Raw genomic sequence first — 16,604 nt, forward strand, 5'->3', positions numbered from 1 at the left:
ATAAAAATATGGATATGTACTCATAAATAATCAGAATAATAATATTTCTGACTGTCTGAGACCAAATTAAATGGAATCAAATCGAATCAGGACCTTGTAAATCAAATCACTTATAGTAATCTAAATCAATACCCAGCCCTACAAGAGAGCTCTGTCTCTCCCCTCTCTTTCTCTTTCTCTACCTCAACAGGCCTGACACCAACCTAAAGGTGGTTGCCATGGTGAAATGGGAAGAGTCATCTCCTATTACAGGGAGATGTCCAAAAGGTGCAAAAGGAAACGTTATTTGTTCCTGAGTAAATCGGTTTGGCTGAGATTAAAGTTATAGTTTTCACACAGCTGAACAAACGTCAAACAGAAAACTGATTAAACAGAAGTGTGAGATGGTCAAGAATTTACTCCAATGTCCTGTCATATTTTAAGGAGCAAGGAGCAGACAGCTGAGTTTATTAAGCTCCACCGAGACAGCTGGTGATGCAAATCTGAAGGCTAGACCATCCTGTTTCACAGCCGCTCACTTCCGGCCTACCCGGCATTTGAAGGACCTGACCTACGTGGACTGGGTGGGTCAGGTCCTTCGAAGCATGCTACCCCTGAATTTGGACAGAGCAGTTGTCTCTCTGAGGTGTGGAGAAAGACGGTTGTATAAAGCGCTTCGAGTGCTCAGTGAGAGTAGAAACGCCCTATATAAGAACCAGTCCGTTTACCATTTACCATTTATGTTCGTGGTGCAATGAAAAGCTAAACTCAAATTTTAACCATTTGATAATAAATTTTGAAAACTTATAATTGACCATATTTTCTTCTCTCAAAAGAAGAATGACAATATATAAAAGTGCATCTAAATACATTGTTAATAACTTATTTAGACTTTATAAATGATACCAAACACGTTCTATATGAGCTCCTTAATGAAGAATAAACATAAATAACTGTATTTATGAATCGTGCCAGAGAACTGAAAGAGGTAATTAGATGTTTTTTGTAGTTTGGAGCAACACGATTCACACATCCAGTAAACAATTTATTAAAGTAAACAAAGCAGTTGTCAAAACATGTTTTTAATCTCTTATTATCACAAAAATGGAAAAGAAAATGGAAAAGTTACAAGCACTGGTTTTAAATCAACAGGCTCCAATGTTTAGATGCAAGATGATATTAAACATACAGCAGTGTGTTAGATCAATTAACTCGATTCCTCTTAATGTGACACTGCACAATGGAATTTGAGTTAATTAATTTTATTCCCTTTTTTATGACTATATGAACAACAATAAAGTCTTCATTGATTTATTTATATTATCATATTGTAGATTATTAAGCACAAAATGGATTTCTTGAAAATACATTTTTATACATGCCTTTTTAGACCACAGGGCACTGTCAGACTGCAGAAAGGCATTTAAGAGCGTAGGTTGTTGGATCACTGCTGAAAGAGCAGATAATTTTTCAGCCAATGGCACAAAAGATCAAACAAAAATTGTCTCAACAAAACTAAAATAGAGTATTATTCACAAAAAATATATATACGATGACTGACATGGGTAGTAAGCAAATTTTTTAATCAATTTAAATGAACAAAGATACTTGTATGATCAAAAAGAAAAATAGATAAAATTGTTAATCAGAAAAAGAAAAAAGACATCAAATAAAGATTTAGGAATTAAATGGTGATTGTATTAATAGATACATATTATTTACATTTTAATCCTAATAAACAACAGAAACATTGCCTGAACAGCCATTTCCCATTAAACCAACACACCAACAAAATCATGCGTCACTTGTCCACATTAAGGTGATTCAGAAATTGCACAATTTGCTTCTGATTTCATGTTGTTGTCACTGAAGTTCTGAGATCATTGCTGTCCAATTTGCAACAACACAGACAACTGAAAAGCTTGTTTAACACCCATTTGTTAATGAAAAAGTACATAATCAAGTCTATAAGGGGATTCAGCTGAACTAAACTGCAGGTAGTGTCATACACAAAGTACAATGTCTGCCATTTTGTATCTGTCAGGAGCAGTATTTCAAAAATGGTTCTGGGCACAAACACCAATATGTAAATCAGCACCACCACCACCAAAACTGCCACAATTTTTTGTTTTTCATCAGAGGGGACACTGGTTGCAGACACGGCTTTAATAGTTCGAATAAGGAAGAAAAAGAGAAGAGGAAGGGGAATGATGAGGAAGGCACCCAAAAAGTCATTATTTAAGAGGCCAACAAAGATAGAAAGGATCCAGACTGAGACACAAACCACCACAGTGACCTTGATTGTTCGTCTCTGTTGGTACCACACTGGATGGGCAACAACCAAATACCTGTTATACAAGAAAGACACACAAAGGAGTCGAAACAGAGCAGTATTGAAAAGATATACTAATAAAAAGCAGTAAATGCTCAGACACTGGTGTAGCTACAAACACACAGCACAGATGTTTACCTTTCCATGGAGACACACACCATGAAGCCAACACTTGCCATCAGACCAGAAGGGTAGACATAGAAAAAGAATATTATCTGTGTGAGGCCGTCCTTGACACCTGACATGTGAACAACCATACAGAAGAGCTGAACAAGGTCAGAAATGTGAAGGTTGATGAGATAGATTTGACCGATGTGATCCTTTCGCACCTAAAGGAAAACAAAGAAAAACACAATTTATGCATTATGGTTTCCACATAAACACATTTCACATTACATGCCACACACTAAAGTTCTAAGTTGGCTGCTATTTTTTAATTAAAGTCCCCTTTTCTGCTTTTCTTTGCCAGACTTTGAGCTTGGGATGTAGTATTAATCTAATAATTATGAGGTGATATTGGGTTGATGTTTTCACATTATAGACTACTATAATGCTCAAATATAAGAACAAAAGTAGTGTAAATATGTTCTGTGCATTCAATGGTAAAAGAACTGGTACTTATAGCGCACCTTTCTACTCAGCTGCAAACTTGTTTATTGTTGTGACTCATTACCAGGCTTTGTAACACTGAATATTAGTTGCATAATAGTAAACAACAATATTTTATATTTTATATTGAATTGAATGGATTTGTCTGCGGTGCTTTACCAGCAATTGCAGCTAATAAATTAAATAAATGATTATTAAAAGTGAAACTTTCATTGTGAGCACTGACAAAAAGTGACTCAAGATCTCTAAAAGTAGTAGTAGTTGGGCTGTTGTCAGAATGCTTTTTTAAGTTATTTGCAGGGTAGGGTAGTTTATTAAAGCATTATTGGACCCAAATCTGAAGTGTGACTTACAAACAGCTGTAAAGTTTTTGGGCATCCCCCAAAAAGCAGCAACAGTGTCAGTTATTCCACAGCTGAGTAAATGTTCAGTGAGCTGTAAAGAGTGTTGAACTTTGCAGTCTGTATTTAATAGGATGAGTTAAAAATTGTAAATCTGCATAGTGCTAACAAAAACAGACAAGAACAGGTAAACTGTTCTCCTTACCTTTGAAAATAAAAGAGTTAATGGCTTATGATGTAATGTTTTGCTTCATTTGAACAGCTATGATGCTGTAAAGACACCCTTCTTTATTAAATTAATAGATTTTTTAACTTTTATTTACTGTGGACTCAGGTAACTGAAATCACAACTTTTAATTTATTGGTCAGTTTATTCTACTCCTATGAAATTCAGTCCCAAAATCAAAGTGAGTCTTGCAAAACCCAGATCGTAGTAAAACAATCTTATTCATTATATACACACCTGCTTACAAAGAAAAAAGATGGCCAGTGGGGTCAAAGGAAGGCTGACACAAACAATTATCCATGTCAAGATGCTAATCTTGTCCTCAAAATACCAGCAGAAGTCTTTAGGGTATGTGTCGTTGCTGTAGTTATAATCAGCATCATTGCAGCTGCTGGTAGTGGAATTTTGGGTCGGTGAATTCATATTAATTTTATTTACAGAGAAACCTTTAAGAGAGAAATCAAAAGTTAATCACAGTGTTCAGCTGCATGTTGCAAGCTAATGCAAACTTATTCTAATCTATCGCTAACTTTTAGATTTCCTGCTTTTCTCACTGATGTTTCAGTTTGCTGTTTCTAGCTTAACTGTACTTCTCAGTGTGTTGCTTTATCAAGAAGTACTTCAAACAAAAACAATTATGTGGTAAAATATTACATACTGACAAGACTGAATTGCATGTTCCTGAGCCTTTAACCCCATGAGCCACAGTGAACTGTACTAGCAACGGACTAAATGTAGTATTGGACTAAAGCTCGTCTGAATGAGTCCAAATGCTCAGCCTTTGGACTGGTGAAATAAGACCTTTCAAGCCTTTATATTTTAAGTCCACAATACTGTGTCACACATGTGAGGCTGCTTTTTTCTCTTTTATTGTCTTTACAGTGGTCCCTCTTTTATCGCAGGAGTTACGTTCTAAAAATAACCCGCAATAGGTAAAATCCGCGAAGCAGTCAGCTTTAGTTTTTACAATTATTATAGATGTTTTAAGACTTTACAACCTCTCACTACACACTTTATACACTTTTCTCAGACAGGCATATACATTTTCATGTTTAAACACTCTCAAAGTTCAAACCTTTGTAGAAAAATAAGTCCAATATTATAGAATGAAACCAAAGATCAAACCCTGTTTTCAGGTCCAGGACATGGGAATAGAGCAGCTGCCAGAGAATTCAACATTAATTAATCAATGGTATGGAAGCAGAGGAAGCAAGAAGAATGAGTTGAGTAAAGTTTGACTTATCTGACTGTTTTGTTTCACTTAATGCGCCTTATAATCCAGGAAATACGGTAACTTCTACCTTCCCTTAGCATGTCCAGAAGTCCAACTATTTGTGCGATGGTTAGCTTCTTCCTCTGCCTTTTGGGTGCAACCACAGGCGCCTTTGACGGTGCAAAACGTTTCGTCGACATTGTTGTGTTTGTTGGGGAGAAAACTTATAAACAAACAGTACAGCAATTCAGAGTACTGATGTAAATTTGACAAGCTGAACGCATTCTGTACTGGACAGGAGACACGGAACGGAGGAAATTGATTGACAATGATCTACAGCCAATCAGGACCCAGAACACAATGCGCTGTAAAAAATAAATAAATAAATAAAAAATTAAAAAAATGCAAAATTGCACACAAAAAAATCTGCGAAACAGCGAGGCCGTGAAAGGTGAACTGCGTGATAGCGAGGGACCACTGTGTTGTCTTTTGTTCTTCGTAGTTTATTCATTTGTATTTCTGGTTTTGAGTTTCTGGTTCTTTTCGTCTGTTCCTTTGTGCCTCCCTGGATATTCTGTCTTGTCTTTCACATATGTTTAGTTCTGTCACCGTGTTGATTCAGATGTTCTCAGTCATGTCTCTCCCTCTGTTTCCTGTGCAGTCAGTCAAAATCTTAATGAGTGTCTCTTGCTTCATGTTTTACTTTGACAGTTTTGCATCTTATGTTAGAGTGTTCAGTTTTCCCTAAAGGTTGATTCTGTTCATCTGGACGTAGCATTTTCAGTGGGAGAAATGTTTCGTCACTCATCCAGGTGACGTCTTCAGTTTTATGTTTGATTTCTCCCAGCTGTGATCCCCATGTCTTTTCACGTCCCTCATCACCCCTCAGTGTATTTAGTCCTCTTTTTTTTCCAGTTCCCCTCTTCATGTTTTGAGTCCTCCTCCTGCCTACCACACCGCTTACAGCACCCTCATAACACAATACACATGATTTATACCTCATGAATTATTTCTATAGACACAAATAAAATATTGCAACTACAGTTTTGCAAATAAAAAGCCCAAAGTTTATAATTATAGTTACCTTTAATTGTTTCAAGATCACTCCTCAGGTCTCTACACCAGTGTTTGCTGTTTTGTCCTCTGCATTAAAAACAGTCTACAATAAATATGAAAAGTGATGACAACGTGCCACTGGTTGATAGTTATCAATACCTGCCCTTCAAGCCACACCAGGTCCAGGTGTACCCATGCTACTGATTGGCTAAAGTGAACCAATAAGATTTGGCAAAATGTCTGTGAGCCAATCATTTTGCCTTTGTCATATTTTAAAACAGTTCCTTCCTCTGCTGCCATCAGCTATCATCTCTGTGTCACATCAACAGGAACAAAGTTCACAACAACTGTTCTGATGTATGTTGGCCCGGTCTTTGCACATTTAACCGACACTAAAACATAAGAAACAACTTTGCATTTTTTTTTAAATCCATCTATCTTCCCTAAAAATCTTCCCTAGCAATGGTCCATATGGTCATGTGACCACCAGTTTATTTGTATAGCAACCTTTTAATCAACCTCCATTACAAGTTACACAAATATATAATATATAAAAGAGTGACTGAATAACAATAAATCTACACTAAAAAAAAATCTAATAAAAGAAGTAAATACTAGCAGCACTAAGAAGGCTCACATCGGATCCTTTGACATCATATTAAAATTCATAAGGTCAAACAAACAAAACTGAATAAAATTTAAAATATGTGGCTTTTTCATCCCTTTTTTCTGGGCAATGATCAAAGTTTTCTGGATCCTGTGTAGTGATATACTTTAAATACTGGTTAGAGAAATGTTATTATTATTTTTAGCCCCCAGCACTATTGAGATCATACCTGGTTTCTGTGACACTGAATGTATTTTTAAACTGCTTTTCATGCTTCACGATACATAAGTTCTAAAGTTATAGTTTTCCTTTGCAAATTTTGTTTGATTTTTCATGTCTGTTAAAATATGGCATAGACACATTATTTGTTCTATCATATACTTTTTCTGAAGAATGAAAGGTTGAAGACATAACTGCCTGGAGGCTTTTTAAGAATACTATTTTTATCACAGCATGGAAATGTTTTTCCTATCTGAGCTAACATCTCTTTCCTGGAAAAATGTAAACTAAGACTGTAGCTCGTGTTTAAATTTATTTCTTTGTATAATGTCAACTGCATGTTCATTCACAACATGAAATAAATGAAGTGAGAAAAATATTTTAATTAATAGTCGATCAAAGCAAAACACTTTTAAGAGGGGAGAGGTGACTCCAGAACACAACCTGCTGCCTTCTAGGAGGATTTTGTAAAATGTATTTATTTTATAAAATGTATATTTATTATGAAGCCTGATGTTACTTTTATTATCGCTCTAAGTGTAAACTTTAGAATAACTGTAAACAAATTATGAGGTTGAACTTAACCACAGCTGGAAGAATGGCTTTGTGTGTGTGTGTTGTTGTTGTTGTTGTTGTTGTTGTTGTTGTTGTTGTTGTTGTTGTTGTTGTTGTTGTTTTAATTAAATCAATATGTACAAAATTTGTACTTACATGTTTGTCTAATCTAATGTGATCTACTTAGCACTATTTGGCCAAGTGTTCAATTACAGGGAGTGCAGAATTATTAGGCAAGTTGTATTTTTGAGGAATAATTTTATTATTGAACAACAACCATGTTCTCAATGAACCCAAAAACTCATTAATATCAAAGCTGAATGTTTTTGGAAGTAGTTTTAGTTTGTTTTTAGTTTTAGCTATTTTAGGGGATATCTGTGTGTGCAGGTGACTATTACTGTGCATAATTATTAGGCAACTTAACAAAAACAAATATATACCCATTTCAATTATTTATTTTTACCAGTGAAACCAATCTAACATCTCCACATTCACAAATATACATTTCTGACATTCAAAAACAAAACAAAAACAAATCAGCGACCAATATAGCCACCTTTCTTTGCAAGGACACTCAAAAGCCTGCCATCCATGGATTCTGTCAGTGTTTTGATCTGTTCACCATCAACATTGCGTGCAGCAGCAACCACAGCCTCCCAGACACTGTTCAGAGAGGTGTACTGTTTTCCTCCTTGTAAATCTCACATTTGATGATGGACCACAGGTTCTCAATGGGTTCAGATCAGGTGAACAAGGAGGCCATGTCATTAGTTTTTCTTCTTTTATACCCTTTCTCGCCAGCCACGCTGTGGAGTACTTGGACGCAGCGTGTGATGGAGCATTGTCCTGCATGAAAATCATGTTTTCTTGAAGGATGCAGACTTCTTCCTGTACCACTGCTTGAAGGTGTCTTCCAGAAACTGGCAGTAGGACTGGGAGTTGAGCTTGACTCCATCCTCAACCCGAAAAAGGCCCCACAAGCTCATCTTTGATGATACCAGCCCAAACCAGTACTCCACCTCCACCTTGCTGGCGTCTGAGTGGGACTGGAGCTCTCTGCCCTTTACCAATCCAGCCACGGGCCCATCCATCTGGCCCATCAAGACTCACTCTCATTTCATCAGTCCATAAAACCTTAGAAAAATCAGTCTTGAGATATTTCTTGGCCCAGTCTTGACGTTTCAGCTTGTGTGTCTTGTTCAGTGGTGGTTGTCTTTCAGCCTTTCTTACCACGGCCATGTCTCTGAGTATTGCACACCTTGTGCTTTTGGGCACTCCAGTGATGTTGCAGCTCTGAAATATGGCCAAACTGGTGGCAAGTGGCATCTTGGCAGCTGCACGCTTGACTTTTCTCAGTTCATGGGCAGTTATTTTGCGCCTTGGTTTTTCCACACGCTTCTTGCGACCCTGTTGACTATTTTGAATGAAACGCTTGATTGTTCGATGATCACGCTTCAGAAGCTTTGCAATTTTAAGACTGCTGCATCCCTCTGCAAGATATCTCACTATTTTTGACTTTTCTGAGCCTGTCAAGTCCTTCTTTTGACCCATTTTGCCAAAGGAAAGGAAGTTGCCTAATAATTATGCACACCTGATATAGGGTGTTGATGTCATTAGACCACACCCTTCTCATTACAGAGATGCACATCACCTAATATGCTTAATTGGTAGTAGGCTTTCGAGCCTATACAGCTTGGAGTAATACTCATTTGCCTAATAATTCTGCACTCCCTGTACTTCAATTTTTTTTACAATAAATTAAAAATTGCCTCAAATTAGGCAAAGCAAAATGCTGTAAATTTAAAATTATTGGGCTAAATAGATGTTCCACTATTGTAGCTTCTCACATATGAAGCTTAAAAATAGTCAGCTTTGATAATGACCCTTTTCTACTTTCCTGCATTGTGTCCTTTGCAGTGACTTGCAGTGTTAATAATGTCAGAAGGGGGATATAATTTTTATGTCTCAGGGACAAGTAGACTAGAGGGGGTAAATACCCTCTTGGCAAATTGCACTCTGGAAATGTCACTTTAACCTTTGCTGATCTTATTAAACAGCTGGAAATGACAAACTTTTCTTGGAATATTGTCAGAGATCAAATCACTCAACACGTCAACACTATGTTGCAATACAGTACCATACACACATTATGGATATTACATTACACATATTGCAAGAGTACCACTTAAATATTGTCACACGTAACTTCTGTGTTGACTAATAGCACAGAACTGCTTTCACATGAAAAAAAATGCAAATTCAGTAAGTGATGACAAACTATTTAAATGGATAATGTAAAGGGAAAAAACCTGAAAAACTTACAAAGTGGGCATTATATGCTCTTTTTGTGTGAAATATAGGGATACAGGGAACGATATAGATAAATATCTTGATGCTCCTAGGATAATATCATATCTTTGGGATACAAGGATTTGTTCATGTATGGCATGGAGGGAATTTTACATGCTACACAGCCTCAAAAGACTCTTGCTGGTAGTATCCAAAGAAAGCATGTGATAGGCTTTTCTGCTGAGAGAGGATATGTGGTACTGTATGAGGAAGCCAGGAGTGGCAGAGAAGTACGTCAGGCTGGAAAACAGGAAGATTTTGGTTATGTGTGCGGTAGATGGGTTCAAAGTGAGGATGGGATTACATCATAGATCAGCTTTGAGCCCTTCCTTGTTTACAGTGATGATGGACAAGCTGACAGAGAAGGTCAGTCTAATATGCCTCGCTGTACTTTCTGTCCTTTTGTCATCCCCCCAAAACCCAAATCCCATAAAGATTGTGTCGGCTCCCCAACCATCAAAAAACTAAACAAAATTAGCAAAAAATGACTAAAGGAAAAACATTCACAAAGAAGGAACAATATAGTATTCCTGCTGTCAGAGTGATGATTTAAGATTGTCATTTGTACTTAGAAACATATAATCATTTATGCTTAGAGATATATAATTGTTTGTATGTTAGTAAAATGTCTCATCATTATTTAGGTCCGCTAAGATTCTGTGTGCACTCTGTGCACCATGAGAGGGGAGGACGTTCACTCCCTTCTGGTGTTCTGGCATACCTCACATACATGTTAAGTTCATGGAAAGGTCGCATCTTGTTTGGTGGTATATGGTATGGCGGAACACACACTCTATATCTGTTTAGTTACAACAGTCGTTTGTCTTAGTTGGGCTGCTGCAAGGAAGACTCCCACTATTCTCCCGTGAGGCACCTGGCGCCAGTCATCTGGGGAGTTGCATTCATTTGCAGATAAACATAGTAAAACATCGTAAAGCGTGGCTGAGCAGTTTTCACAGGGCCATATTTTGACACACACACACACACACACACACACACACACACACACACACACACACACACCTGCACCCACACACAGACAGGCGTATACTCTGCTTACACACCTATGCCTCTTTAAGATGTCACGTGTTAATGGAACCATGCATATTCATGTAATCACAATAAAAGGAGCGCTACAGGGTGTCCGGCCGAGAGTTTGATGGGGTTCAAGTGGAAGGAACAGCGCTTGACCTCCTTCGCATGTGATCACACAAAGAGCTCTGTCTTGTGTCTTGTTTTGCTGCTGCAGTTAGTTGTCTAATTGTTCCAGCAGCGTTTGTACTTAGATAAATCCAACACCTGCCCTCAGTGAATCATGGGAAGCCACCAGCTTAACTAAGATAGGATTCAGAGACACCTGACCGTTTTTATATGCAGAAAAACCCTCCAATAATATTTGGAGGGTTGGCAGACGACAGCATACAGCACCAGGTTAGCGCAACCCTCCTAAACTATATTCAATTTAAAATTTTAGAATAAAGTTAATAAAAACAGTGCTTGCATTCCCAGTCCTTTTTATAGACAATTGTCTTTCCCCCTCCTCTGGTCGATGTACGTAGGGAGTTATAATAACAACCTCAGCAGCTGTGAGCCATGTCTCATTTCCACAGAGAAAATCCAAGTCAGAGAGCTTAAAAAAATCTGTAAGGATAAAAGTTTCATTTTCCAGTGATTAGCATTTACCAGGCTAAACCTGGAAGGCGCTGGAGCCTGTGGCTGGACTTAAGCTGTAGCCTGGTGCAATGGCATCAGGTTCCAGTGGGCAGAGGTGCGGACAAGGAGAACAGAGTTGTCCTGCTGAAGAAGAACAACCTGGACTCCACCTTATCTAAAAACTGCTGACCTATCTCTAAACTTTCATTCCTCTCAGAAGTGTTGGGAAAAGTAATTCTCCTTCAACTTATTCCATATATAAACATCCTCATCCTCCTCAACCTCAGTGCTGCATTTGATACCACTGGTGAAAATATCCCCCTGCCCCCCTGCACTTCACTGGTTCACCTCATACCTGTAAATCTGATCCTTCTCTGCCAGCACTGCAAACTTTTCTTCTTCAACAACAACACTTTGTTATGTGTACCTCAGGGTTCCACCTTAGTTCCCCTTCTGTTCTTTCTATACCTGCTTCCTTCAGGGAAAATAATCAGTAAACATTTTCTGGCCATAAGTGTGTATGTTTAGCATCAAATAACTGTTTATTTCTTATCTATTACCTTGTTTTTTATTGTTTTGCTTTGTTTTGTTTTGTTTTTTCAATTTACCCTTTGCACAGCACTTTGGTCAACAAAAGACCCCGGCCTCCATCGATCATGTGATTAGAGCTTGTTCCTGTGCTGCCATGATGAGCGCCTCTGTGCTGTCTTTCAGTCCAGTTTTTGTATCTGACAGTGGTACATGCTGTGCAGGATTAATGTCGTTCCTGTAGAGCCTGGTGGTGTGGATCCGTAAATCAGTGTTTCATTCACTCCTGACATAGAGCTTAATGTAGAGAAGCTAATCCCTCCATTCCAGCAGCTTTTGCAAATCAAATTATGATCTGAATGTGATAATGTGCCAATTTTAATATGGGAGAAATAAAAAACAATGAGAGAAAATAGATCTGAAACATACAGAAGCTCATATAATCCTAAGCTATCAGCTATACAAGGTTTGCAAGTTATTTTTCGTTCCTGTTTTTCCAGAGAACCTACCCACATAGCAGACAGGTCTGGCCTGGATCCGGCATCAAGCTGGCACTTCTGACTGACTGGTGTCATGGCAGGGTGTATTTCAACCAGATGTGGGCCAGGTCTGGCAATGATACCACTATTTATGTTCCTATTTTCTTATTTTAGTTAGAAGACCCAAATGCCATGTTGCAATACTATACTGCTATGGTAGCCAACGTTTCAAATGCATGTTTGTGAGTGTACACTTTATCCAAAACCTAGCGAGGGTTTATTCATGTTTATCACTGGGTGGCTGTAGCTCAGGAGGTAGAGCAGGTCACCCTGGCTCTGCATGTCAAGAGTGTGAATGTAGTTAGGAAGCACTCACTTTAGAGAAAGTGAGTGACTGGGCAAATTTAGCATGTTGTATGGAGCACTTTCAGTAATCTGGGAGAGTAGAAAAGCACTATATAATAATCAGTCTATTCACTGTCTGAACAGAGTTTTGTCATGTTACTTTTGCACTATTGTGTTCTGGCACATGTTGTTATTACATGGCTTGATTAAGGAACACATTAGGCTGACACCTGGGGCCAGAGCTGAAACTGTTCTGGGCCAGCACAGGACCACCAGTGTGTCTGGCCTTGTGTTGGCCCATGTGTGGGCCACCTCTGGCAAACCAGATGTGGGCCACTAAAGGGCCGTCATTCTTTGGGGTATGTGGGCCATGTGTAAGCACATTGTGTGGGACAGATCTGGGCCATACCAATTTTGCTATGTGGGCTGACTAATTATAGATCATACATGCATGATTCCTAAAGTCATAAACGTGCCATTGCAGGTCTACCACATTACAGAGTGGCCAGAATATGAAGGCTTGATTACATAATGCTGTTCTGCTGGGAGGCTTTTTAGGAATGTTTTTGTCACAACACACAAAACTCTTTTTTGTATCTTTTGTTTTTTTTGCTGTTGTTGTTTTTAACCACTGTCAAAGAGGTTATGTGACTGCTATTGCATGAAAGTTTTATAACTTTTGGGGCTTCTTCCTGGTTCAGATCTAGATCCAGGGGAAAAAATTGTCTGGTGTGGTAGAGGTGTGTATCTCTATGTGTGTGTCTGTATGTGCATGCTGTATGCATATGAGAGGTATTGATGTGTGAGTTTCGGCAGGGTGCGTGTGTACGTAGAGTAATGACTTATGGAAAGAGTCTGTTGGTCCTGGTTTGGATGGAGCTACAGCACCTCCCAGGGGGCAGCAGATCAAACAGTTGAGATCCTGCAGGGTGGGGTCAGCCGATGATCTTCTCAGGTGTGCTGATCACTCTGTAGGTTCTTTCACTCTCGCACTGAGAGTAGTGTGTGAAACATACTGTGGGTGCAGTATGTAAGGAATATAGGGCTTTGGAGTTGACGTCACTGGAGGTGGGCCACGCCCCCTTTCCGCCATGACAGTAGGCTAGACACAGGATACAGCTTCAGCTATGGTTTGTACGTGTTGTGTTATCAGTTGCAACGTTTGATCACACGATCGTGAAGGCAAGAAGCTGGATAATGGGCTCTCTTTTCATCGTTTTTCAACCTGGAGGCAATGTGAGGGATCCCATGTATCCGATATTACTAAACAAAGACGTCAGGCTTGCATTGCAGCGGTGAGACGAGCGGATCGAGTTCTGTGCAATCCCCAGCTTTTTGTTGGTTTGGTCTCCGCATCTTCTTTCGGTGAGTTCTAAATTAATTCATATCACTATTAAAATGCTTTTAGTGTTATTTTCAATGTGCTGAGGTCATAGATAATGAGATAAAACATGCTAATGTGTGATGCTGCAGAACCACGTCATGTCATCATGTCGACTGAGTAGCTTATGATTTAGCATTATTGCAGGCAAACCAGCATATGAAATGGATGTAACAAATCCAGACTGGGCACCAACACTGCTCATGGGCCTCTAAAACATACTAAATTGCTCTCATTGTACACTAATCCGCACATAACTTCCAGATGAATCACACACCTGTCATGTGCACTAATTTTATCTTACCGCCTTTGTCCTATCCCGATCTTTGCATACCTTGTCTGTGGAGTCAGCGCATACACAGCAAACCAGTTTAAGAATTATAAATCCCTGGAGGCCCACATCCAATTCACGAACGGCTGGGTGCAAGATTTGTCCATCTTTATGCCTCCACGCTCATGCGACAACTGTACGTTGTCGTTAAGACAAAGGTAAGTCAGTTTGAACATGATAACTTTCTAAACAACTTCCTTGTTACAGTTTTTGATTTGCACGTACAGCCAACCCATCTATATTAGCCTTGGTTCATTACAGACCTTTTATTAAAAGTGGTTTTGTGTGTTTCAGGTACTGCACTCACAACGACTGAATGAAACTGCACTGTGACCTCGTTGTGTGGACACAGAGAGACCTTCTGTCATACGCATCTTCCCTGATGTGGATTTCTGGGAACCACGTTTAAAGCAAGCACAAGACTTCTTTCTTAAAGTGTGTCTTCCTGAACTTGTTGGGAAATACTTCTCCAAACAACGTGCTGCTCTAAATAGCCTGTAATGTTTCATTTTGTGGTTCAAGATTGATGCCAGCTGTGTGTTGCCATGTAAATAGTTTGCATTTCATTTCTATGTACTTGCTAAGTACATGTGATAAGATCAAGAATAAAAAAACAAAACATGTATACTATTCTTTTCTGTTTTATTGAAACTACTTCACACAAAGTACAATTATTTACAATGAACCACACATGCAACACAACAGCTTTATGAATACTCAACAAGAGCAAGTTTCATTTGGCGCTGGTTTGACAACCACACTGGGGCACATATTCACCAAAACACAGCAAACCTTAACAATCTTATCAAGCAGTGTTGTGTTTATTTCTGCTCTGCCCTGTTCATTGCACACACAATGCTTCGTCTGCCCTTTAGCTTCTGTGATGCTGTCTGTCCGATCACCACTGTCCACATTTACAGCTGGTACCTCAACCTCCACTTGTCCAACACAACTGCTGTCCACAGCTATGACATTGTAATTTTGTTGTTGTTCTTCTGTCAGATCTTCATCGATTACTTCTGCACGGGCACACCTTCAGACTCTGCAGCTGCATAAAAGCCTGTAAGATAAAATTAGTGCACATGACAGGTGTGTGATTCATCTGGAAGTTATGTGCGGATTAGTGTACAATGAGAGCAATTTAGTATGTTTTTAGAGGCCCATGTGCAGTGTTGGTGCCCAGTCTGGATTTGTTACATCCATTTCATATGCTGCTTTGCCTGCAATAATGCTAAATCATAAGCTACTCAGTCGACATGATGACATGACGTGGTTCTGCAGCATCACACATTAGCATGTTTTATCTCATTATCTATGACCTCAGCACATTGAAAATAACACTAAAAGCATTTTAAGAGTGATATGAATTAATTTAGAACTCACCGGAAAGAAGATGCGGAGACCAAACCAACAAAAAGCTGGGGATTGCACAGAACTCGATCCGCTCGTCTCACCGCTGCAATGCAAGCCTGACGTCTTTGTTTAGTAATATCGGATACATGGGATCCCTCACATTGCCTCCAGGTTGAAAAACGATGAAAAGAGAGCCCATTATCCAGCTTCTTGCCTTCACGATCGTGTGATCAAACGTTGCAACTGATAACACAACACGTACAAACCATAGCTGAAGCTGTATCCTGTGTCTAGCCTACTGTCATGGCGGAAAGGGAGCATGGCCCACCTCCAGTAACATCACGCTCCAAAGCCCTATATATAGTAAAATCTTTGCAGTTTAATTACATATGAATAATAATTCTGTGTTTAGCCATTACAACCCTTAACGCTATTCAAAAGTATAATGAGTCGTTGGTGACACAGTTATTATCTTCTCAAACCCAGATGTGAATAAAAAGTTTGGTGATGGATCATGTCTACACCGACTGTAGTTATTTGTTAAAGTATTGCTCAAACTTATATTTCTGATTTAACTTTGATTAAGAATGAAAATTATTTATTATTAGCAGATACAGGAAAGCTCTGTTTGAGCACTCAAATCATTTTAAACACATACTTAAAAACATAAGGCTGGGTGTTGAGTCCTTTTACCCCCTCAGCTGTGTTGGCAGGGGGCCTGACACTGTCAAATATTTATGTAATTTGCCAACAGATCTGCTGTTTCCTGTCATTGCACTTTTACTTTCACAGAAAACAACACCATGCCTGAGTCTTCATTACTCTATAATTCAGTAAAAGGACTCGATGTTGCAATCCCTTGTAATGCATTGCTTCAAATGTAGAAAGTCTTGAGGTATGGCTGCTATGAGGAAAGGCAGCCCAGAACTTTCCCAGCGGAAAACATTGTTGTGTGCCTCAACTTCACAGGGTGTTTCGGTCTTTTATCACAAGCTCTTCTGCCATTTTTTAGTTTCTTTTTACCTTCCTTGAATACGTTTACAGATCT

The 16,604-nt window shown here is 38.8% G+C and overlaps 1 protein-coding gene across 1 annotated transcript in view; it reads right to left on the reverse strand.

Annotated features, from left to right (window-relative positions):
• Positions 1–1,119: 1,119 nt before the first annotated feature.
• Positions 1,120–16,604, reverse strand: part of LOC116309972 (proteinase-activated receptor 2-like) — a 30,651-nt gene continuing 15,166 nt past the window's right edge. Inside the window, exons 2-4 of the mRNA XM_039621979.1 lie at positions 3,725–3,933; positions 2,450–2,640; positions 1,120–2,327 (exon numbers count right to left, since the gene is read on the reverse strand). Of these exons, the coding sequence (XP_039477913.1) occupies positions 1,832–2,327; positions 2,450–2,640; positions 3,725–3,910 (873 nt within the window). The 5' untranslated portion in view covers positions 3,911–3,933 and the 3' untranslated portion in view covers positions 1,120–1,831. The remainder of the gene's footprint in view (positions 2,328–2,449; positions 2,641–3,724; positions 3,934–16,604) is intronic.

Source organism: Oreochromis aureus, linkage group 13, assembly GCF_013358895.1.
Source record: "Oreochromis aureus strain Israel breed Guangdong linkage group 13, ZZ_aureus, whole genome shotgun sequence".
In the NCBI taxonomy this organism is placed as follows: domain Eukaryota; kingdom Metazoa; phylum Chordata; class Actinopteri; order Cichliformes; family Cichlidae; genus Oreochromis; species Oreochromis aureus.